We start from the raw sequence: 26,082 nt of genomic DNA, 5'->3' as shown, positions 1-26,082 counted from the left end.
GTTGAACAAATATTTGATAGCCGAGTCAACAACAGTTCCTATCCGAAAAGCTAGCACAAGGCGTGAGTTCCGATTCAAATTACCGATGACCAGCTAAAATTGATGAAAGAACATTTCTGTTTGCACATAAATCGTTTCACAGCAACTTCTATTCAACAAGCTAACAAATGGCGTAAATTGCTCTTCAAATGACATGTTCCAGTTTGTATCTGCAGAACCTTTAGTTATTGAATTTTTAGCGTTAGCAATATATATACATTATTGTGTTTCTCGCCCCCTCCCTTTCTCTCTCTCTCTCTGTGTGTGTGTGTGTGTATTTGTTTGTGTGTGTATAAAACTGCGGTGTCAAAACAAAGTTGATCCAGAGTTTGTTAGTACTGCACTCCCTTAGAACTGCTAAAGATCGCTGGAGCTTTATCAATAATGGTAGTCGGACAAATAATCTGTATCTATTACTGCAATAGAAATTCCGTCGGTGAAATCATCGTTGACGACAAAAAAATGAAGATTGTTTTAATTTTGTGTTCTCAAACATAGGGCAGTTTTTTGGTAAGAAAAATGAGGAAACGCCACGTCTCGATGTTGGCGATTCATCGCTTGATTTTTGTCCAATATCAGAAAAAGTTTGCTTTGACATCATCAGATAGTTAAATCCCAACAATCCCAATGGTTCTTCTAAAAGTCCGCTTGAGCTATTATTGATGGTGACCAAGTATAGGCGCGCCACCTGACGTTTTCTATAAATCCATTCCTTAATGAATCTTTTTTTTCTTTATATGCTCATATCACTAATCTATAACAACTGTAACAGTATGGACTCTGTAAACTATCGTTCTACCTTGATAATTTATTTGCTTTCAAAAACATGAGTGAAAAGCTTGCCCAAACAAATCAAATTTTATATTGAGAATAGGACATTTCTTTTCGACGTATGGCATCTGCACAAGATTCTACTCTATTTGTCATTGAACCAATCTAACATGAATTTGATAACTGTAATATTGTTAACGCTGTTCTGCTTGATTTAATCGGAGTTTTCAACTCACTATCACATAAGATCCTTTTGAGAAAATTACAAATTATAAACTTTTCTAATTCTGCATTACAGTTCATAGAACTGTTTCGTACGGGTCTTGTACAACAATTTTGTGTTATTGGAGTTTTGTCAAATTGGATTGAAAGAAAGCAAAGTGTTCATCAGGGGACAATTATAGGAGTACTTTATTTCAACTTATACAAATATAGCCTCCCAGAACAACAGAGCAATTAGGTGGAGCTGGTAAACTTTGGCAGTACGTGGATGATTTTTTTGTGTTTTTGTAGTCACAAAAACTCCGATGTTGTTTTGAATATTTTCATTACGTAAAACTTTGGAAAACATTAAAAGTTTGGAAACTTGCTTTTATATCACTAGGTTAAATTTGAATACAAACAAATGAGTTTTTTACCTTCGCGCCCAAAATTATATTAGGTTTATTGATTCTGAGACCATAGTTTAAGCAACAGCAGTAGTAACAAATATCTGACAAGTGTAGGTGACTAGGAGTAACTATGGACAGTCACCTTTGTTTTCAAACAAAAGTAAAAAAAAAGTTATGAAAAACATGACTGTTGGTGTCAAAACTACTGAAATTGTACAATATCGATTTCCCACCACAGTTTTACTCATGCTTTTTCATGTAGTTGTCCGAAGTCATTTGGAGTACACTGCTTTACAACTCTTTCAAATCAATTCAACTTTAATTGATTTGAAAGAGTACACCTCTTTCAAATCAATTCAACTTTGGTGCTTTCAATGGAGAAACAGGTGAATTGAGCTTTGAAACGTGTTTTTTCTGGTTTTTAATTTCAAGTCGTCAACAGAGTTTAAAAAATGTAAATTGTAACCGGTATCAGACAGCTGATCGATTTCAAAACTTAAAATTACTATTTGCAATACCTTAGGAATAAGAAAAGAGCCTTTCAACAACAGAATAACTTACCTACGGCCAGATATATGTTTATCAAGCGCACTGAACAATTCTTTTTTAGGGAATATATCTGTTACATTTTTTTTCTTAGTCAATCGTTAATCTTTTACCGTTGAAATAGAAATCACTACCGTTGTAACTGCGAAATACAAGTGTAAGTTGACAGGTATTCAAAGATTGAACAAGTTTTGATAGCCGAGTCAACAGCAGTTCTATCCAACAGGCTAGCACTTAGTGTGACTTCCGATTCAAATGACCTGTGACGAGTTAAACTTGAATAGACGTATTTGTGTTTCTTAATAAATCATTCACACTCATTTTATTTTAAGCGACACCTATTCCTATACAATAATATACTGTTTTTCTTGCAAGAGCGGCTGCTAAAGAAACAGATGAAATGGGCTGTGAAGTGTTTATCTTTTGTTCCAGTATCAAGTTGTCAAAGGATCTAAAGAAACATAAAAATACAGTTGGCAGGAGACAATTGATTGAGTTGAAAATTTTAACATACTCCTTTCAATAAATTAGCAAAATGGAGAAACGCCATTTTTCGATGTTGGCGACTCATTTTTCCCACTGGTCCTTGTAAAGTACTCGCTTGGACTATTAATGATGGTGAGCAAATAAGGGCTTCCTCCTGAAAATCATTATAAATCAGTGCGTTAATGACTGTGTATTTCTTAAGATGCTCAAAAGAGCTGTCATAACACAAACCTATAATAATGATGACAGTATGGACCCTGTAAACTATCGTCCTATCTTGATAAACAATTCGTTTTCAAAAATATGAATATAAAATTTGCACAAACAAATCAAAAGTTATATTGAGAGTAGGCAATTATCTTTTGACATATGGAATCAGCACACAGTGCTTCTCTAATTTTCATTGAATCGGCCCAACATGAAATTGATAGTGCTAATATTTTTCATGCTAATTTGCATGTTTTTAGCTAAAGCTTTCAACTCACTATCACACGAGATCCTTTTGAAAAAATAACAAGCTATGAACTTTTCTAATTCTGCATTACAGTTCATAGAACTGTTTCGTACGGATCTCCGAAGACAATTCTGTGTTAATGGAGTTTTGTCAAATTGGATTGGCAAAGTGTTCATCAGGGGACAATTATAGGAATAATTTATTTCAACTTATACATATATAGCCTCCCAGAACAACAGAGCAATTAAGTGGAGCTGTTAAACTTTGGCAGTAAGTGGATGATTTTTTTGTGTTTTTGTAGTCACAAAAACTCCGATGTTGCTTTTAATATTTTCATTACGGAAAACTTTGGAAAACGTTAAAAGTTTGGAAACTTGCTTTTATATCACTAGGTTAAATTTGAATACAAACAACTGAGTTTTTTACCTTCGCGCACAAAATTATATTAGGTTTAATGATTCTGAGACTCTGAGACCATAGTTTAAGCAACAGCAGTAGTAACAAATATCTGACAAGTGTAGGTAACTAGGAGTAACTATGGACACTATTCTTTATTTTCAAACAAAACTAAAAAAAAAGTTATGAAAAATATGGCTGTTGGTGTCAAAACTACTGAAATTGTACAATATCGATTCCCACCACAGTTTTACTCATGCTTTTTCATGTAGTTGTCCGAAGTCATTTAGGGTACACTGCTTTACTCCTCTTTCAAATCAATTCAACTTTATTTGATTTGAAAGAGTACACCTCTTTCAAATCAATTCAACTTTGGTGCTTTCATTGGAGAAACAGATGAATTGAGCTTTGAAGCGTGTTTTTTTCTGGTTTTTAATTTCAAGTCGTCAACGGAATTTAAAAAATGTAAATTGTAACTGGTATCAGACAGCTGATCGATTTGAAAACTTAAACTTACTATTTGCAATACATTAGGAATAAGAAAAGAGCCTTTCAACAACAGATTAACTTACCTACGGGCAGATATATGTTAAACAGGCTCACTGAACAATTCTTTTTTAGGGAATATATCTGTTACATTTTTTTTTCTTAGTCAATCTTTAATCTTTTATCGTTGAAATAGAACTCACTACCATTGTAACGGCGAATTACAAGTGTAAGTTGACAGGTATCCAAAGATTGAACAAGTTTTGATAGCCGAGTCAACAGCAATTCTATCCAACAGGCTAGCACATATCGTGACTTCGGATTCAAATGACCCGTGACGAGTTAAACTTGAATAGATGTATTTATGTTTCTTAATAAATCATTCAAACTCATTTTATTTTTAGCGAGAGCTATTCCTATACAATAATAAACTGTTTTTCTTGCAAGAGCGGCTGCTAAAGAAACAGATGAAATGGGCTGTGAAGTGTTTATCTTTTGTTCCAGTATCAGGTTGTCAAAGGATCTAAAGAAACATAAAAAGACAGTTGGCAAGAGACAATTGATTGAGTTGAAAATTTTAACATACTTCTTTCAATAAATTAGCAAAATGGAGAAACGCCATTTTTCGATGTTGGCGACTCATTTTTCCCACTGGTCCTTGTAAAGTACTCGCTTGGACTATTAATGATGGTGAGCAAATATAGGCCTTCCTCCTGAAAATCATTATAAATCAGTGCGTTAATGACTGTGTATTTCTTAAGATGCTCAAAAGAGCTGTCATTACACAAATCTATAATAATGATGACAGTATGAACCCTGTAGACTATCGTCCTATCTTGATAAACAATTCGTTTTCAAAAATATGAGTATAAAATTTGCACAAACAAATCAAAAGTTATATTGAGAGTAGGCAATTATGTTTTGACGTATGGAATCAGCACACAATGCTACTCTAATTTTCATTGAATCGGCCCAACATGAAATTGATAGTGCTAATATTTTTCATGCTAATTTGCATGATTTTAGCTAAAGCTTTCAACTCACTATCACACGAGATCCTTTTGAGAAAATAACAAGCTATAAATTTTTCTAATTCTGCATTACAGTTCATAGAACTGTTTCGGACGGATCTCCGAAGACAAGTTTGTGTTAATGGAGTTTTGTCAAATTGGACTGAACTGAAGCAAAATGTTCATGAGGTTACCCTTTTAGGTCTACTTCATTTCAACTAATACATATACAAACACCCAAGGCAACAGAATAAATAAGTGAAGCTGATAAGATTGGCAGTATTTGTATGATTTTTTGTTGTGTTTTGGTCAAAAAAATCCAATATTGCTTTAAATTTAGCAGAAAAACATTAAAATTTTGGAAACTTACTTTTGTATCAATAGGTTAGACTTGAACGGAAAAAAACTTTGTTTCTTACCTTTGCGCCCAAAATGATAGGCGCCATGATTCTGAGACTGTAGTTTTAGGAACAGCAATAGTAATAAATTTCTAACAAAAGTAGTTAATTAGAGGTAACTATTGACTGTCACCTTTGTTTTCAAACAAAAGTGAAAAAAAATTTGAAAAACACGGCTGTTGGTGTCAAAATTACCGAAAATGTACAAAATCGATTTCCCACGCAGTTTTATCTATGTTGTTCGATGTAGTTGTCATTAGTCATTTAGAGTACCCTGCTTAACTCCTCTTTCAAATCAATTCAACTTTAGTGCTTTCTTTGGAAAAGCAGATGAATTGGGCTTTGAAATGTTTTTTTTTCGGGTTTTAGTATCAAGTCGTCAACTGAGTTAAGAAAATGTATTAATGTAATTGGTATAAGAGGGCTGATTCAGTAGAAAACTTCAATATAGTTCTTTAAATAAATTTAAAAAATTGAAAAGAAACTTTATCTTGGTCAACAGCAGTTCTATCCAACAGGCTAGCACATAGCGTGACTTCCGATTCAAATGACCTGTGACGAGTTAAACTTGAATAGATGTATTTGTGTTTCTTAATAAATCATTCACACTCATTTTATTTTTAGCGACAGCTATTCCTATACAATAATATACTGTTTTTCTTGCAAGAGCGGCTGCTAAAGAAAGAGATGAAATGGGCTGTGAAGTGTTTATCTGTTGTTCCAGTATCAAGTTGTCAAAGGATCTGAAGAAACATAAAAATACAGTTGGCAAGAGACAATTGATTGAGTTGAAAATTTTAACATACTTCTTTCAATAAATTAGCAAAATGGAGAAACGCCATTTTTCGACATTGGCGACTCATTTTTCCCACTGGTCCTTGTAAAGTACTCGCTTGGACTAATAATGATGGTGAGCAAATATGGGCCTTCCTCCTGAAAATCATTATAAATCAGTGCGTTAATGACTGTGTTTTTCTTAAGATGCTCAAAAGAACTGTCATAACACAAATCTATAATAATGATGATGCTGCAAATATTCAACATCGATTTCCCACCAAAGTTTTATTTATGCTGTTTCATGTAGTTGTCATTAGTCATTTAGGGTACCCTGCTTTACTCCTCCTTCAAATCAATTCAATTTTAGTGCTTTCTTTTGAAAAGAAGATGAATTGGGCTTTGAAGTGTTTTTTTTCGGGTTTTAGTATCAAGTCGTCAACTGAGTTAAGAAAATGTAGCAATGTAATTGGTATAAGAGGGCTGATTCAGTAGAAAACTTAAATATAGTTCTTTAAATAAGTTTATAAAATTGAAAAGATACTTTATCATGGTGCTGCTCCGGTTTTGAACAGCTTTCAGCCTGATTGTTAAAATTGTGATTCAAATCTGAAATTCCTTTGTCTACTGCTAAGTCGTATTCAGGTCTGTATTCCATAATTACGTGCTATGCGTTGAATTTATCAGCCATTTTACCCCTAACTTTCGATTGGATCAGCTGTTATGCTAATAACCTGTTACCCTCGGCCAGGTATAGGTTTAATAAAGGCACTAACCAACTAATTTCTGTACGGAATATGCCATCTAATTCACCCTCTTCTAAATCATTTTGCAATCATGTATCGTTGAAGTGGAATTCACTACCATTGTAACTGATACAAGTGTAATTTTACAGGTATTCAAAAGTAGATTGATCAAATTTTTGATAGCCAGGTCAACAATAGTTCTATTCAACAAGACTTAACTTCCGCTTCAAATGACCTGTGACCAGTTAAACTTGAATAACCAGTATTTGTGTTTCTCCATGAATCGTTAACACTTATTATATATTTAGCCAAACTATCCCTATTTGATAATATAGTGTTTTATCATATATTGTGCAGGGGCGGATGCTATAGCAGCACTGTGGTTCATATAATAAACTTGAGAACTATATATTACTTCAGATATTAAACTTGAGAACTTCAACAACTACTCTGCGATCTCTTGTTTTAATAGACTGATTAATAGCTGCAAACCGGAAGCTTAGGCTATTATTGGCCTTCTGTTTAATTGTTTTTTATTTCGTCGTCGAGATTTTTGTTAGAACCATATGAAATCAAAACCACTTCAATTCTGCTTTTTCATTCTTTCATGCAATTTCAACTGAATTGCGTGTGTGCCTTATTTTTCACTCCTAGTCGAGCGAGTTTTTTTATTCATTCACGTGATTAAGTTTTTGGTCACTCGTTACACCTCGCTCTCAAAAATGTCTTCCTCACTCTTAAATTGACTTTTTCTCTACTTTTTCAAATAGATAAGGTCAAATGAGTGTATAGCACCCTAATCGAAGGTTATTCAAGAGCAGCTAATAGAAACAGCAATAAGTTACAGATTTCTAATCAAGATTTATATCTCAGCCCTCATTGAAAAGAAATTTCTTTTCTTTGTGTCTGTTTTCAAACAAAAGTGAAAAAATTTATGAAAACACGGCTGTTGGTATCAAAACTACTGAAAATATTCAACATCGATTTCCCACCACAGTTTTATTTATGCTGTTTCATGTAGTTGTCATTAGTCATTTAGGGTACCCTGCTTTACTCCTCTTTCAAATCAATTCAAATTTAGTGCTTTCTTTTGAAAAGAAGATGAATTGGGCTTTGAAGTGTTTTTTTCGGGTAATAGTATCAAGTCGTCAACTGAGTTAAGGAAATGTAGCAATGTAATCGGTATAAGAGGGCTGATTCAGTAGAAAACTTTAATATAGTTCTTTAAATAAATATAAGAAATTGAAAAGAAATTTTATCATTGTGCTGCTCCGGTTTTGAAGAGCTTTCAGCCTGATTGTTAAAATTGTGATTCTAATCTGACATTTTTTTGTCTACTGAACTCACTACCATTGTAACTGCGAGATACAAGTGTAAGTTTACAGGTATTCAAAAGTAGATTGAACAAATTTTTGATAGCCAAGTCATCAGCAGTTCCATTCAACAAGGCGTGACTTCCGCTTCAAATGACCTGTGACCAGTTAAACTTGAATAACCAGTATTTGTGTTTCTCCATGAATCGTTAACACTTATTATATATTTAGCCAAACTATCCCTATTTGATAATATAGTGTTTTATCATATATTGTGCAGGGGCGGATGCTATAGCAGCACTGTGGTTCATATAATAAACTTGAGAACTATATATTACTTCAGATATTAAACTTGAGAACTTCAACAACTACTCTGCGATCTCTTGTTTTAATAGACTGATTAATAGCTGCAAACCGGAAGCTTAGGCTATTATTGGCCTTCTGTTTGATTGTTTTTTATTTCGTCGTCGAGATTTTTGTTAGAACCATATGAAATCAAAACCACTTCAATTCTGCTTTTTCATTCTTTCATGCAATTTCAACTGAATTGCGTGTGTGCCTTATTTTTCACTCCTAGTCGAGCGAGTTTTTTATTCATTCACGTGATTAAGTTTTTGGTCACTCGTTACACCTCGCTCTCAAAAATGTCTTCCTCACTCTTAAATTGACTTTTTCTCTACTTTTTCAAATAGATAAGGTCAAATGAGTGTATAGCACCCTAATCGAAGGTTATTCAAGAGCAGCTAATAGAAACAGCAATAAGTTACAGATTTCTAATCAAGATTTATATCTCAGCCCTCATTGAAAAGAAATTTCTTTTTTTGTGTGTCTGTTTTACTGTTTTGAAACTGCAGATCTAAGAAGCTATTGCGGCTTTTTTCTGGCAATCTGCCAGCTATGTTTTTTTAGTGAATAACATTAGTTCAGCCTCTTATCTTCCGCTGCCTATGTAAACTTTTTGCGCCTTGTTCTCACGTTATGTATCATAGCAATAATAAATAACCCAGAAATAGGCAAGACAAGAATTAGAAAACATACTCGATCAACCCAAGAGAACTGGCGTTAAGCGCCACTAGACTTGCAAGGAGAAAATTGCCAACAACCACACTTGACAATTTCACTAAGACACCGACCGAAAAGGGAAAATTTGGTGCGTACAATTCACACGTTAAATTCCACGTTGTGGCCGCATCCCAATTACTACTACTACTAAGTTCTTTATTGGCTTCTGTCGTAGATCTTTGACGTTTCTTGACGGGGACTTTTTTCCAATTGCGTAATTCATTTAAAAAGGGCCTCCATGGCTGACCTGATTACCCGGGTTCTAAGTGTTTGGGCACTAAGTCCCTCGGGCGAACAAGATTTGAGCTAATAAACAAAACAAACAAGGGGGGCTAAAATAAACAAAACCCGTATCTTCAGCCAACTATGGTTTGTGCTAATAAGAAATATTCAAATCTTTATTTTAATCCAATCTTGAGTGCCCACTGCGCAGATGTTAGCCATCTACTGCAGTTTAGATTTGTGAACAAAATGTCTCCTGAATGATAGCGTGTAGGTTTGCTTCTAAATAGACAGTGATGAGAAATTTCCTGGACCTGGCTGGTCAATGTCCTGGCTACTTCATTATGACTACGGCCTCCTATAACTAATTGGTTCCATTTGAATTAGGCATTGTTTTCAGGCAGTCGTGACCCAAATGGGATCTTTTCCGTTTGTGCCCACCCCCCCCCCCCCCCCCCCCCCAGTACGTTATGCTCCCCACAGTGACAGAGCACGTGTCATTACATAGTAAATCATTATGTAAAAATATTGCACGTGCGTCTGGGGGTTGCAAATAATGTGCACCCACTAAGCTGGGGGGGGCACAAACTGAAAAGATCCCCAAATGTCTATGGCTAGGAAACCCCCCATGACAACTTTACTGTTATGATTTATCGGAATAACTGAGGATTTGCTCATTGGTTGCTTAAATGTTGCCTGTTACGCTTTTTTCATTGAGGTTGAAAGTTTATTCTCCCTGATCATAATTTCACTCTCTGCCCTTTGGTCTGGTCTGATATTTTTTGGTTTAGTCTGATAAATCACTGAGTTGGGTTCACAATTTCTGAGTTCATTTTATCCAACATGCTTTGTTGTTAGTTTCTACCAAAGTTTTGTACCAAAATTTATTTGCTAACAAGGGTTACGATAAGCAATGATATCTAGAACTATTCATAACAAGTGCAATTTACGTGAATTTAAAGATTTTACTATAATTTGTTTCATTGGTCGAAGAATTTCTTGTACTTGTGTAGCCTTTGAAGTAATTTTGTGGCCTGCTTGCATGGGAAATTTAAGTGTAAATAATCACCTTGAAGTAATTTATGCGTTTGTCACTATTTAGTCTGGACAATTTTAAACTGTGGTAGATTATATGAATATTTGTGCTTTCCAAATTGTCCCGAGTTTACCTTGCGTAATCGAATTTGACACGAGCGGGACTGAATTTTGAAGATTGGTTTCTAATGAATTGTTATTGGATTTCCTGTCGCCCTTAGCCTCCCTGTGTCTTACTATGCTCAAAATGTGCCCTCTATGTGCAATCCCTACCGTAACCGTAATTGACTGCAGCTTTATTTACTTGAGTGTGCTTTCAGTTACTAAAATGTATATATTGTTGATACTACAACCTGAGTAGGGACGGGAAACGTACCGCTGATAGCGAGACGTAAATTTGGAAAATTATCTTTTGCCATTTCATTTTTCGCTCCAATCGATTACTTGTCAATCTTCAGTTTTGACTGAATAGCGGCAAAATGTTTAAGAAGAAAAAGGATAAAGACAAAAGCAAACCGACGATATCGGATCCGTTCAACTTCGAGCGAAGAGTGACAGTGAAAGAAGACAAAGGCACAAAGACCTTTATCGGTTTACCCAAGGAGTGGAATCAAATAATCGACAATGCCCCCATTAGAGATGACTCATCAAACAGAAGGCAAGGGTTCGCTGATCCTGCTCAGATCACTCCTTGTGAAATTGTTCAACCAGTCAAAACTATCATTGTTGGCAAAAATTCAACTTTACGACAGCCTGGGTTCATATCTGTGGCTAGAAGTAATTCGTTACGAGCTGCGATTGATGCGCACAATACAAGACTTTTTCAGGCTAGAGAGGTATCGATTGATGAAACGCAAGAAAATGGGCTAAATCAAAGTCAAGCGTCACCCGCTAGTCAGCAACCACAGACCTATTACAACCAAGCGCAGTCAGCATATCGTGGTCACCTTCCCGAGGAAGAGTTGGGACATCCAAACCCAAACGCCATGTTCTACCCAACGAGGTTAACTGGTGGGTACAGTGCTAATAGGGTTGATAACTCGAAGTTGGCCCATGACCCTCAGTACGGCAAATTTGTTTTGGGATTGGAACGACCTTTATCAGTACATCATCAACAACAGCCTCAGCAGTTAACGAAGGCGGTAACGTCTAACCCAAATTATATGTACCCGCAACCGTCAGCAGAATACGAACAGATGAAGGGCGTCAATAACAACAATAACAATATTGGTGGATTTAGGCCGAAGACAGCGGATGGGAAGTTATGTACTAGTCCCACTACTAAAACGGACAGTGGGTTTTACAGTCTGAGTCATGAGATGAACAACATGCAAATGAATGGATACGGACCTTCTCCACAGGTTAATTTTGTTTGCGAGAATATTAAATAAGGTTTTTAGAATGTTGAAAATGCTACTTATATAGTTTGGTTGGGGTGAAATTAAATATAAACGAAAAACTCAAATTGTTTGCTGCACCTGCCCGTAGCTTAGCTCGTCCTCCTGAAACCACTAATAATTTACCCAAAGCATTGAATGTTTAAATTTGTTGTTCATTGCTCTCAAACGAAATTTAACCATTATTTTAGTAGTGTTGGTTTTACTTTAAATCAGTTTTAGTCAGTCGGTGTAAATCTTCACATTCTTGTTAAATTGAAACCGAGTGGTCCCATTGCCAATGCAGTGTCCGTGTCTCTTCCCAGTGCTTTTCTCAACTGTGTAAACACAATTTTTGGTACCGCGAAGACTAATTTTTGTCAATGAACACGAAGCAGGAGTTGGTAGCATTTTTTCTACCGGTTTTATTCCCTTTTTATCAGGTTCAAACTGTTCTTTTTTTCTATCAGTTGGGGTTAATATTGGCCTTCTCTTGGTTTTTTACGACTCTAGGAGGAGAATTTGTTCTCTTAAGGTTTTTTTTACCGGAAGTACTATTCGTTCAGACGGTGTTTTGACCTAAATTGCCGATTAAAATTGCCGTGTGAACTAATTTTTTCTGAGCGAGAGATGTTTTTTGATCATGCGCTTCGACCAGTGAATGACTTTTCGACTTTGAAAAGTGTTTTCAAAGAATGGTGCATATAGATAACCCTTTTTGACCGTTTTTTCGTCCATTTAACCCAATATCTTTGCTTGTAATTTTGTTTTTTTTTGTATAAATAATTTTTGTTACCAATGCTGCATTGACATGTAGCTCACTATAATTGATGCCACAAAGTTTTTGAGAGCCTAGTAATTGCGTTTTTAGTGCAAAATAGGCACATATTTCTCTTTTTTGTTTAATATTTGAATTTTTTCATTAATTTCTCTAATTTTGTATCTTTGAAAGGGCATTTTTCTAGAAAATAAGTATATTTGGCAACGTTATCTTGACAGTTTATTCATTAGGCACTTATCTATAGCTTACCTCATTTTGTTTTCTAGAATTTTAAATGTACTAATCCGCTTTTGCAATTTTTGGCCAATTGTCTGATTTTTTGTTAATTTTTTTTTGTTTGTTAGTTGGTTTAGTTTTTGGCGTTGTCTTAGAAATTCAGCGATAAATTTGTTTCATAAACGCAGTTTTAACGATATTTTATGTTCCAAATCTTTGAACTGTTACAACTTTGTTTGTTTAGACAAGAGATTGGCCATGTAATCTTCCGAGCCCTGAATGTCAAGTAAAAATTTCTGTTTTTCTAATTCATTTTCCTATTTGGTTTTTATTATTTCAAATTTACGAAGTAGTCTTTTTTAATAGCCGCACAGCGATAGCTGGGGCTATTATTGGCATTCTCTTGGTTTTTTTTATTTTGTCGTCGCGATTTTTGTTACGAGCATATGACGTCACAACCACTTCAAATCTGCTTTTTGTTCGTTCGTTCATGAAATTTCAACTGAATTGCGTGTGTGACGTCGTTTTTCGCTCTTAGTGTAGCGAGTTTTTTTGTTCATTCGTGTGATTAAAATTTTGGTCACACTTGACTTACCTCACTCTCAAAACTAACTTCCTCACTTTGGAATTGACTTTTATTTACTTTAATTCAAAGAGATAAGTTCAAAAGGTTGTGTGTCACTCTAAATGAAGGTTATTTGAGAGCAGCTAATAGATACAGCAAAAATTTTTAGTCTATTATTTTTTAGTGTCTTTTTTCTTTTTTACTGTTTTTTTGAGACTGCAGATCTACGAAGCTATTGCGGCCATTTTCTGGCAATCTGCCATCTATGTTATGATATTGGTCAAGGAATAGCTCTTTTACGTTATGTCTTTCTTTCTGAAGAATCGGGATAAACTGGTAAAGTTTGAATGTATTAAGTCATTGTGCAGTTCTCTCAAAGTTTGTGTAGTCGCAAAGTGAACCTTTCACCGTAGATGATTGATATTTATTTTTTTCAGTGTAGAATTTTACTTTTCTGATTTTTATACGTTTCGACGAAGATAGGAGGTTTTGAAATCTCACCTTTTCCTTGTAATTTTGAGGGTAGCACAATCCAGTCCTAACAGCAAATAATTGAATGATAACTATGAGATTTCTTGCTAATATTTGGGTATCAATTGCATGCAGAGTTCTGAAGATGATGAATTGTACTGAGTTTCACAAGAATCAATTTTACAAAATTTAGCAATCATTAGTGCGATTTTCTTATTTATACTTATTTACATTTTTGTCGTCCAATCAGATATGCGTTCATTCTATCAATAGATAGGACACATTTTCGATAATAACTAAAATTTGTATTTGATTTACCCGATAAGTTCTTAGCCTTTTAGCGCTTCCTCTGCATATAGGAAGCCTATTAATGAAATAGCAGAAAAATTTCGGAAACATGGTTTCTCTCGAACGCGTTTGAATCAGTTATTTTTTATGCAAGATTTTAATGCAATATTCTTGCCGCATCAAGTAAACCTTTGTAGTGAGTTTTTGCCCTTAAAATGAGTTTTGCGTGATCTACATCGGTCTCACTCACAATTGCAAGTTGAACTCGGTTGCTTTCAGTTTGCTGCTAAAAGTAAAATGAGAAGGTTATTGAATTTTTCTTTTTGATTTAAATAGTATCGGCGAGTCCAAGCCTTTTCTATATAAAAGATTTAGTAAAAGAATCAGAGCCGAATGCTCACTATAAAAGACTCATCGTGCGCCTCATTAGCTGACTGAAAGAACCATTGTTAAAAACGTACTCAGTAGTTGTTGACCTAAGATTAACTAGAACGTTCAGGTAGCTTAAAGAAATTCTACTGAAAAACAAAGCTTTTGTTTGGGTTTTTCTTATTTTTTTGTCCTGGTCTCTGAAATTGATACCCAAATCTTTTTTAGACAGACAGTCGAGTAAAATGAGTTTTTGTTTTATTGTGTGCTTGCTCTCAGATATAAGAATAGAAAGTATGAAAAATTATCATTGAGTTGTACATAGGAATCAAATGTTTCTGCCGATGTAAAACGCTAAGGTGAAAAAACAACTTTGCCGTTTATTTACAGAAGTCAACATCAATGCATCCATATCATAGTTTTTTATGAAATAATTTTTTATTTGATTAAGAGATATCAATACTATGATCAGTTTTTATCTCTGTAAGTCTTAATGTAAACATTAAAAAGCTTTCTTTTTGTTGAAAAAATATTAAACGAGAATAGAGTAAGGAAGGTCTATCCCTTGTAGAAACCCTCCGTCATAGGGTTGCGGCTTCGGGGAGGCCGGGTGGATCGTAACAGATTGCTTGGTCAATTATATTTCAGCATTCGGCTCTGATTCATTTTTTTTTTCATTCGGCTGTGTGAGTTTTCGGCTCTAATTCCTAGCTCCATGTAAATGATTGACGTATTCGTGTTTGAATCCAGACTTATATTTGAAACCGAAATACTAATTTGCTCGCAAACAGGTCAACTGGCGAACGGTAAAGCTGGTTGATAAGTTATTATATTATCGTCTACTTAGAAAATATCTCATATGACCTAAAGATGTCAGCTAATATGAAGTCCTGAATTCGTATTGTATGCTCTTTTCGGTACAGATTAAAATGCAGATCTCTTTTGAAGTTCAAATAATGATCTCCACTTAGTTTTGGGTCTGGTCAATGATAACTTGCAGTATTCAAGTGACCTATATGACTAATAGTATATTCATTATGCTTATATCAGTTTTGAGACCATGATCTTGAATCTGATTGAATTCGATAAATAACTCGCAAAGATGCAAATTTTGATTCAGCGCTTTAAATTGATTGCCAAAATGGTCTGAGGGTAAAATGCTCAGAACTAGCGCATGCTTAAATATCTTTTTGACCTTTCAAAAAACGTTGATTGTGAATTTATTGGCGATTGTATGTAATTGACAGTTGTTGTGTGTAGTTTAAGAGTAGAATCGTCATTGATATGATGAAGTGTTATAAATAGGTGATGAAACAACAATTAGTTTACTTCGGTCGCTCTTTTGTACCTCAATTAAAATGAGCTAATTAAGAGCGTGTTTTACGGCCGGCTCTTTGCTTGAGCTTTCAACTCAAGATATAATTTGAAAGAAACATTGGTTGACTTTAAACGCGTCAATGCCGTCATTTTATGATTAAGATGTTCGATAGTGATCGATCAAAGATCTAAATTTCATGTTATTTGAAAGCTGTGAATTTGTCTCTAATGTGCACATAGAAATATCGACTGCGTTAAGAAGTCAATCATTTTAAGTCAAATAAATTACAATGATAAAGCACGCATAATCGTTTCAACATCTTCATTTTTAGAACCTCAGCCAGAAGTTAGCGGAAGCCGTGCAAACTATGTCAAGTCTGAAAAATAGCTATGTTCCCCATAAGTATCGTAGGACAAAATACCCATTGGGTTAAAATAAGAAGTGCCCAATAGCTATACTAATCTTAGGAAACAATATTTAGCGTCTATTTTGATTATTCAATCTATTCTCTTGTTAATGGTTTAAAATGCGTCGTTTTGGGCCTTTGCATCGGATATAATCTCATGTATTGGATAATCAGTCTACCAGTCTTTCGACAGATCCTTTATATGAATCCATATAGTTTATTGAGTGTTCAGAATTGTAATTATCTTAGTTGGGCAATTGAATCTTGGGTAATCAAATAAATAATCAGTCAAAGCCATTGGGCAGCATATCACTCCTTTGGACATTTCCCGTTCTTCATCAATTGGTATCTATCGTATTTTGCAGAGTTTTGTAACATAAATCTAATTGAGGCTTTGAGTGAATTGCGTTCTTTCAGGATGGAGAGCTTCAGCCTGGAATAAACGGAATCCAACGAGGAATCCCGCAGTCCATGTCTGTAAATAGACTCCAACATCCACAAATCGCCCCTGAACCAGAATTCGCAAGGCGGCCTCGATCCTATCAACAAAGTTCACTCACACCAGGGTCTGTTAGAAAGTATCAGAATAACCTTACACCAGCTTCAGGACTCACGGCCACTGTTGAGAATCGCAGGGGTTCCGAGAAATACAGCAGGTCCACGAATCATAACAGGGCAAGAACCCAGTCAGTTCATGAGTCGACTTTCCTTCATTCGCCAGAACCTCAAAGTAACCCCTACAGTAAACAGTTTGTACCTTACCAGAATAGCAAAGAAAACTCAATTATAAATGGATTTGCAACGTTACAACGTGGACGGGATCCAAATAGGGTTGTTAATAATATTTACGGTAACGTCAAACAAACAAATCAGGGAGCTGAAAATGAAAATGTGAGGAAACCTCAACTTAAGCAAGTGCGAAAGCCTAATGACTTTGGAGCGGCGCCACCTGATTATGCGGACGCGATAAGTCGAAGTCAAAATATAGCGCCAGCACCTGACTCAAGTCTTCAAGATCAAATGAACCATGAAATGAGAATGGCTATTTCTCAGAAGAGCTTTGCGAGGCACTCACCCAGCTCAAGTACGAACCCTCCGCCACCTTTAGCGCCTACGATTCCTTATCAGCAGAATATCAGTTTGAAACCAGTGGTTAAAGTCCCTCCTTATTCTGATGAGAGAGGTATGTACCACCCCAGCACACATCAAAAGTCTGCAATGTCTAATCGCAGTAAATCACGAGATACCGGATATCGATATCCTCAGCAGCATTCTCAGGCCCAACCGGGGATTCATCCTAGTTTCGATAGGGGATCTGAGTCGAATCGTAGCGAAACGAGTATCCGCTTCAATCCCAGCGTTCAAGCATTCCCTAAGTCTCCAGAACATTCCAAGGGACCCCCTCCCCCTGTCCCCAAAAAGATGAGCTCCCTGTCGTCAGAAAACGACAACCCCAGTACATCAGAGAGATATCCGATGTTTCCGAAAGGTGCCTCATTTGAGTCAAAAGCGCAGTTGCAAACTGGGCTTTACCAGCAAGGCCAGAGTAAGGCGATACCAGTGAGTCTGCCTTTGTCGAAATCAACGGAGAATCTCAGCAATGACGACCAGGTTGATTCGTCCAAGGTTATTGTAAAAAGCAGGGTTATTTCTCCTGATACAAACAGAAGCCCTCAGGACTTTATGAAGGCTACTGCCCAGCCATATTCACCGCCTCCTCCTCCATATCAAATGACTCCTCATAACCAAGGATCTAATGTGAGTGCAAACGTCAAAAACCAGAACAACAACGCTGCAGTGCCTGGCGATAAAGTCTCAACTGATCAATTCAGGTATTACCTGCAAATGCACGTCACACCTGGTGACCCGAGACCGTTCCTGACTCACATGGAAAAGATTGACGAGGGGTCAACCGGAGTCGTCTGCACTGCGAAAGATTTGAGGTCAAACGGACGGGTAGTCGCAGTGAAGCAGATGAATATCGACAAGCAACAGCGTCGAGAATTACTCTTTAACGAAGTTATGATCCTGAAAGATGCCAAACATCCTAACATTGTAGAGTCGTACGACAGTTACATGGTTCAAGACGAACTTTGGGTCATTATGGAGTATCTGAATGGGGGTTCTTTGACACAGTACGTAACATGTGAGAGAATTTCTATAACCGAAGACCAAATCGCGGCTATTTGCAAAAGCTGTCTAACAGCGCTGGCGTACTTACACTCAAGGGGCATTATTCACAGAGATGTCAAAAGTGATTCAATTCTGCTGTCCAAGAACGGTCAAGTCAAACTATCAGATTTTGGTTTTTGTGCCGAAGTGTCCAATGAAGTTCCGCGACGGCGCTCGCTTGTCGGAACGCCTTATTGGATGGCTCCTGAACTTATCTGCCGGGCACCCTATGGACCAGAGGTTGATATATGGTCATTAGGAATTTTAATAATCGAAATGGTCGAAAGGCAACCTCCTTATTTTACCTACCCACCTATACAAGCGCTTAAATTTATTCGCGACCAGCCTCCCGCGAAGCTAAAACAGCCCAGCAAATGTTCAGTTAGGTTACGTTCGTTTTTGGACAGATGTTTGGTACATAACCCAGAGCAACGGGCCACAGCTTTGGAACTTTTGAGTCACCCGTTTGTCTCACAGCCTTTGAATTCGGAATGCTTAGTGGAGTTGGTGAAAAACTTTGAAACGATTAAGAAGAAATGATGACAGATTTAAACTTTGATGACATCTGGCCTCTATCGTTTCCGACCATTCAAATAATGTGTAATATGTAAATCAAAACCAGCTTTTGCGGCTTTCATTGCCCTTATTAGGATATATCAGATAGCTTATTGTTACTTAATCCGATTAGCTTATTAATAGTTCTCCGTATGGCGACCTTTTATAAATAGCTTCATGCACTTCGAACTGAAGTAAATTGTCATATTGAATTACAATTTTGAATTCTTTTTAATATTATTTCGCTGTGTTGTAATAACGATTCATTAATTTTGCAAAACTGTGGTTACAATATGTGTGCCGAAATCATGTTTTCTGTTGTAACTTGTGGACCTTGTATCGGATCTGATTAACGGCGTATTTGAAATCTAAATCAGCTCTTGTCAGTATCTAATGTATTTCTTAACAGGATCAAACTTTCGCAACGTTAAAAAGCACAAAAGTTAAACAGATATCGATATTCATCAAAATTAGACAATTCCGGTCAGGGAATTGCTTCTTTTTGAACGTTGACCCCTGTTTTGCTCGAGGCTGTCCTGGCGAATGAAGTTGGAGGCTGACAGTTAAAAAAATTCTTTTGAACATTTAATTGTAACATTTAAGTGTTTGTTTTTTCAAACTATTGTTAGGCTATTGTAATACGACAAGTTTGCATTATTGAACCGTATTGGTTATTTTACATTAGAATAGACTGCGGTAATATCTCCGGGTATCTTAATTGCTGCCAACTTATGCTCTGTTAATGGAATTTTTTTATGGCATGAAATGCATCTTGCGTTAAATTTGCTGAGAATTATTGAAAACACAATCAAACTAGTTATTTTCATAGCTCACTTGAAAGTTTTCTATGATACCAGTCAGAAGTACTTTATCAGTTGCAAGCGAAAGCGTCGGATCCTATGGTTAGATTGTGAGAAATTATTATGTTATTAATTCCTCTCAAACGAAGTTCGCAGCAATTTTATTAGTCCTGTGGTCTGTTGTAAGCGCTTTTTCGCTTGACAGATTTCGTCTGACCTGTTAAAAAGGGATAAAAAGGTAAAGCCCGGAGGGAATTAAGTGGCTAAGCAGCTCTCTTAGAGCCTTACGTCTTACTAGTCTCTAAGTATATGTTAGAGTATAGTTCTGGGAAGCCTAAGTCAGTTAGAGCTCAAAAGCCGAGGGCGCTTGCGCCCGAGACTGAGCTCGAATTGCCGAAGGCTTCCCAGAACTATACTCTAACTTATTTGGACCCCAATTTTGCGGTTCAAAACTCAACGAGAGAATTCAATTAAAATTTAATGTAACATTGCAACTCTGTATGTTTCCAAAGAACACTTTTTCTTCCAGTCGTTTTTTCGTAGATATTTTCATTAGTTTTTTTTCTATTTATAGTTCTTTATGCTCTTCCTGCTCGTTTATTAGGGACCTGAAATTTGTTAGCAGGTGCTTCAAATCGCACTTTAGATGTTCGGGTTTGCACTCGTGCAGCGAATCAATCCAACAATTGAATAACCGTTCAACCCAAATATTTTCTGAATACCTTGATATTATTGTAGGAGCGAATGGATCGCAGAGGTTGTCAGCCGGCTCTGTTGTGTCACTCTCATTGTCACTCTTTATGGTTTTTAGAAAAATGAGCAGTTTATTAAAAATATTTCTCTATATTGACTCAATTATAGACCTTAAAAAAGTCCTTTTTGATGAAGTTGTTATAATTTGTTACTGCTTCCTGTTTTCAATTATTCCCTTTGATTATCTTTGAAAAGTGTATGCTTTGTCTCATGAGAAAAAATTGGGATTGCATTAAAATTTTCCTAGAAACATGCCTTAAGGCTCCCAAGAGTTTTTTCCAAAAAGTTTGCTCAGTTGATTGCTCATTTTATACCATATTGTGAGGTTGAACTCGTCGAGACAAGTGTGAAAAGTGAGCGAAAAAGTGATTGAGTTCAAAGTCTAGTGTGATATGAAACGTGAAATCTTGAAAAAAGTGGGATGCTTGAAAAAGTATGAAATAATGACTCCTTGCTTGATCAACTTTCAAAATTAGTGATTGAGCCTAACTTTATTGCTGATTTTGTTTAACAGCGAAATTGAGGTCTAAGTAGGTGATTCACCAAAACTGTTTTGAGGAGACAATATCATGGTGTGACGAGTGGTTCCTAATCTGAAAAGTTGAACCCCCAGCAATTCCCCAGTCCACTCTCCTCCGCCTGGCGATTTGGACGCCTCTCGTCCAACCCTACCCCCCCCCCATTGCTTGACCCCCCATCCCTTGCCCAACTCCCTTTAATGCTAATATTTCTGAGCGCCAGATGGTTACAACCGAAGCCAACCGCTCGCCGGTTGTTTGAGAGCAATTCACCCGACGTTAGTCGGTTATGTTTTGACCTCACTACAGTCAGATTGTTTTTCACCTTGTTAAGAGTGAGTAGACTTTCCTTGGTTAAAATTTTCAAACATGTCGAAGTGACTCAGCGGGTAAAAACTCGTAAAACTGGGAAACCTTTTTCTCTCGCGCAAATGAAACCTTGCGATATGGGGAAAGCAGCCGTGTAGATAAAAAAAGTTCTGACGGATCTTTTTGGTTCTGATTTTTAGTGGTAATTGCTGGGATTCAGCTCGACCTCAAAGGAACGCAGACCTCAAAGGAAGCAAATTTCATACTCGCTTCTAAAAGAAAATTTTGCTGTAATTTGTATGGATGGTAATCCCTTGAGGTTTCTGTAAAAAGTCCAATTTGGGTAAAGGCTCTGATTTAAATGTTATTAGCTCGTAATGGAGTCGTTGTGTTGCCTTTTTAACAAAAAAAAAAGAACGCTGGACACAATTACCTTTGGTTTCACATTCATTCGTTTCTGGTTTCGATTATGCGCTATAAAATCAGATTAGATTGACTTTTGTAAATTGAAATCTATTCTTAATTTTCCCAAAACTCCTTACAATGCAGCTCGAAATTTTCCTCGTAAATTTGCTCGAGACGTAGTTGGGTAAACTGAGAACTGGAGATCTTCTGTAATTGAGTGATTGATTGAAAATCTTTCTCAGAAATTTTGTTGAAAAGGATGTTAACATTAGCGCTCACTCAGTTATTTTTTGAATGAGCAAAAATTTAACGTGGCTTGATTAGTTGAATACCAATTTCGTGATCTAATTGTGCCTCTGATTAATAAATCAGATGGCGCGCTTTATAGTTTTATGTGAAATTTCGTCAAGTTGAAGCATTGAAGGTGGTCAAGTTTGATGAAAAGACGTAGGTCAACAACTTGACATCTATTTTAAACAATGAAAAGGCCTCATTTCGTGAACAGCAAATAAATAAATTAAGTTGACAACTTTATAAATAATTAGTAAAGTATATAATTAATGAAAGGTTGTTTCAAACTGACCTTTTAATATATGCCAAAATCGAAATTTGAATCAAAATTTCATGAACTAGACCGCTAGCTGATAAGGAACTCGAGTTTAAGGCGACAAAAGCGTATACATGTTATTGTTTGCGAAAAGTAAAATTTTAGAGTCAAACATCATGAACTGCTGGGCCATCGATTGACTAATACGATCAACCACTACCCACCCCTCACCCTCCCCCAGCCACTAGTACAATACATAGAAAATCATTATGTAAAAATATGGCAGGTGGGCTTTAGGGTTGAAAATAATATGCACCCACTAAGCGGGGGTAGGCAACTTAAAGCTGCTAATTGGAACAAGAGCTGAAGTTTGTATCAATCTGCTGATTTCAAAGGCAAGCCGAGAGTTCTCATGAACTGTTTTCATTCTGAATTTGTATTCAGATTAATAACTTGAGTTAGAAGGCCAATTTGGATAAACAGCTACCCCCAACATATCATTTCACTGACTAAAACTAAATCCATACATTCCTGATGCTTTCGCTGATTTTAAAATTGCTTAATTTGTTTGGCTTGAGTGATTTATAATTAGATATTTTTTTGAAGGATAATGAATTAAAATTCTCATTGTATAAGTAGTAGTGTATAGTAGATTATCTATCTTTTTATACTTCCAACTGGATAATAATTGCGATAAATTTTATGCAGAAATTTTTTTGTTCATGAGTCGTTTTGTTTCCGAAGTTGTCATGAGAAGCAATGGATCTATTCCTGTCCCCCCAGCAGCTTCAGGGGCACGTAATTGTTTTTTTTTTGGGGGGGGGGGGGGGTGATAGATCCAAAGAATATTTAGGAAAGAAGACGACGGTATAGACTTAGTGCATCTATTTCAACCGCTTTCTGTAAATTGATCTGCAGAATACATCTATTGCCACCTCTTTTAATGTGATTATTTGTTTCTGTTCCCAAACTGTTAATTTGTAATTATTCTCCGATTGTTTATTGCAGTAATTTTGATATAAATACAGATATTTGAGTTGTATTTCCATTGTCCAATTCTTAGCACCTTCTTTTACCATTCAATGACTAATTTTAATTTCAATTTCATTCCGAATTAATTTAAATCTTGAAAATTTTTCCTTTTTCAATGAGTCTCTTACAGCTATTCGTGAACGAGCAGACATAAAGCAAGCTCAAAGAAAAATAACAAGAAGGCTCGCAAGATTCTGTGCGCAGCACAGAGTTTTCCGAATTTATTTACATTTAATGCATTAAATCACTCAAATGGGATGAGCAATACAGCTAAGTTTTCTCGCATGCAAAATATTGTTTCAACTGGACGCCGAAGGAAAAAGTGATCAACTCTTATTAATAGCCGCACAGCGATAGCTGGGGTTTTTTATTTGCCTTCTCTTGTTTTTTAAGACTCGAAGAGGCTTTATGGTTTTTTGATAAGTGAGTAAGAAAACCGGAATTTTAGAGTAAAGTAGTAATTGTTAGGTTGTTTTAAAAGTGTTTCGAAGATTTTTGGTAATTAAAGGGAGTTTCATCCTAATTTTAAGGATTTTCAGCTAATTCTCCGGTTTGACGGCTTTTTAGCAATTTTTGGCCCACTATGGATTTTTATTGCTTTAACTTGTTACTGAATTCAAGCTTAATGCTCGTGCGGAAATTCTATTACAAATTAATTTCAGGTTCCTTGGTACCAAGTAATTTTTTCATTTTTTTTTCAATTCTTTAAATTTCTCTTAACTTCTTAATTTTTCGCTTTATTTCGAAATCATTGATGCTTTTTGTAATTAGTTTGGCTTGTCCGAGTTTGTATGAATAATAGGGTTGTGTCTATTGCGTAAAATTTTGTTTTCTCTGTGTATTTGTACTTGTAAAAATTGAAAACGTAATTTTTTGTATTTTTTGTTTACTTTTTAGTTATCTTTTCTTTATTTCAATCAAGATAATATTTTCTATTCTTTTGTGCTCACTGCCATCAGAAACAAACTATTCGAAAGGCTGTTTTTTGGCGAAGAAATTTTCGCGTCTTTTCCGGCTATGTTTCTTATTTCGTCGTCAAGATTTTTGTTCTGACCATATGACGTTACAACCACTTCAGATCGGCTTTTTGTTCATTAGTTCGTACAATTAGTTCATACAAAGGCAGCAATAACTTAATACAGATTCGTAATGAAAATATAACATCTCATTCTATAATGAAAAGAGTATTTTTGGTATTGTTTTTTACTTTTTTTCGAGACTGCAGATATGCGAAGCTATTGCGGCTATTTTCTGGCAATCTGCCAGCTATGGTTTTAAAATTTGGCTTGGAATGGGTAATAATTTTTGAAATTATTACTTAAGCCCAATATTATTTTCATTCATCGTATGCACGGTTAAGATTATTTCAGTAGTTGATGTCTTAAATAAAACATAGCTGTCAGATTGCTGAGAAAATAGCTGCAATAACTTGGTAGAAGAGCAGTCTCAAAAATCTTGAAAGAACGATGCAGAGAAATTTCAAATGGCTGAGATATATTTTGACAGAGGAGAAATTGCATAAACTTTGTGTTCTCTGCTGGCTGCCGTCAAATAAAATTAAATTAAAGCACCATATTCTCAGATGACCTTATCACACTCAACATGTTGGAATTGGCCAAAAGTGGGTCAAAATTGGCAGAATTTCTGTCTCTTACTTAGTCAAAAAGAAAAATTCTTGAAAAATCCTTGTAATGAAATTCTAGAGGCCAAGTACTTGGCCTTTAGAAAACGATACTGTATAAGTTAGTCTGGGATGCGCTCAAAAAAGTAAAAAATTGTCTGAACAAAAAAAGTGTGAGGCTAGCATAAAGTTCTCCCACTTTTTTTCAGAAAATGTGGGAACAAAAAGGTGGGCAATCATCAGTGTCTTCGACATTTCGCAAGAGTATATTGGTATTAATTTGCCTCTCGGTATTGAAACACTGTTTTTCAAAGAAAACGGAAAGAATTTTGTTCAAAGATTCTAATTTTACATCACTTTGGATTCTTGACGAATGAAGGATTCTTGACGAATGAAGAAAATGAAGTTTGGAAGGGCTGTTAAATTTGAGAGTAGTGATTACAACATATTTCTTAATTTTTCCTATTTTCCTTGTTTGTTAAGCTAGGAGGGGCAAGCCTTGTTCAGTCTTTTCGCAATTGCAACTTCGTTACTCTAGCTATTCTGGATTACAATTGTCTAAAAACGCAACGGTAGATCAGTGTTGACTAATCCGATTTGCGCTCAAAAACGCAGTTTTCTTATTTTCACGAAAACCAAAAACATCAATGATAAATAAATATTGGATGGCCAAATTTTTTGTTTTCCCGTGTTTGAAAGTTCCTAAAACTCGATATCTAAGTTAATTCAAAAACTTTGTTCGGGCAAAAATATTGATTACCTTATTGGGGTTACCTTATTGATATATACATAAGCACAAAAACTGGAACTTTTTGATTCTGCATACACCCGCGAACGGATGAACGCATTGAGTCTGAAACGAAGTGCAGCGAATCAGTATTATAGCTAGTTGATAAAACTATTATTTCCTTGGAATATGTTAAAATCAAACTCTTTCGACAAATTTTGTGGTTTATTGTGACAAATCTTCTAAAATAGCTTTTATTTTAACTGATATTGCCGAATCATTTCTTTTTCTGTTTGTGTCTGCAATTTCCGCTGACCTTTTTTTGCACTCAAATATTGAGAGTTTTTTAAGCGAAGATGTTAAAAGAACTGCTATTGTGCAGCGTTTTCTAAAAACTTGGAACTTACTTCAGTTTCGAAAAAAACCTTTATTGCTGCTTTATTGAGTAGCAGAAGTTCCGATAGCTCAACAAATATGAAATATTTTATAACTTTTTTCGAAATC

The 26,082-nt window shown here is 35.7% G+C and overlaps 1 protein-coding gene across 1 annotated transcript; it reads left to right on the top strand.

The window, feature by feature from the left end:
- The first annotated feature begins 10,647 nt into the window (after positions 1–10,647).
- Positions 10,648–19,255, top strand: LOC142353594 (uncharacterized). The gene is made up of 2 exons (XM_075405877.1): positions 10,648–11,710; positions 16,557–19,255. Exons 1-2 carry the CDS (start codon positions 10,829–10,831, stop codon positions 18,849–18,851), a joined length of 3,177 nt encoding a protein of 1,058 aa, XP_075261992.1. The 5' UTR covers positions 10,648–10,828; the 3' UTR covers positions 18,852–19,255.
- Positions 19,256–26,082: the final 6,827 nt, after the last annotated feature.

The sequence above is a fragment of the Convolutriloba macropyga genome, chromosome 14 (assembly GCF_964194025.1).
Source record: "Convolutriloba macropyga chromosome 14, txConMacr16.3, whole genome shotgun sequence".
In the NCBI taxonomy this organism is placed as follows: Eukaryota; Metazoa; Xenacoelomorpha; order Acoela; family Convolutidae; genus Convolutriloba; species Convolutriloba macropyga.
Note: the sequence above shows the minus strand (reverse complement) of the source record. Positions and strands in the feature narration are given on the sequence as shown.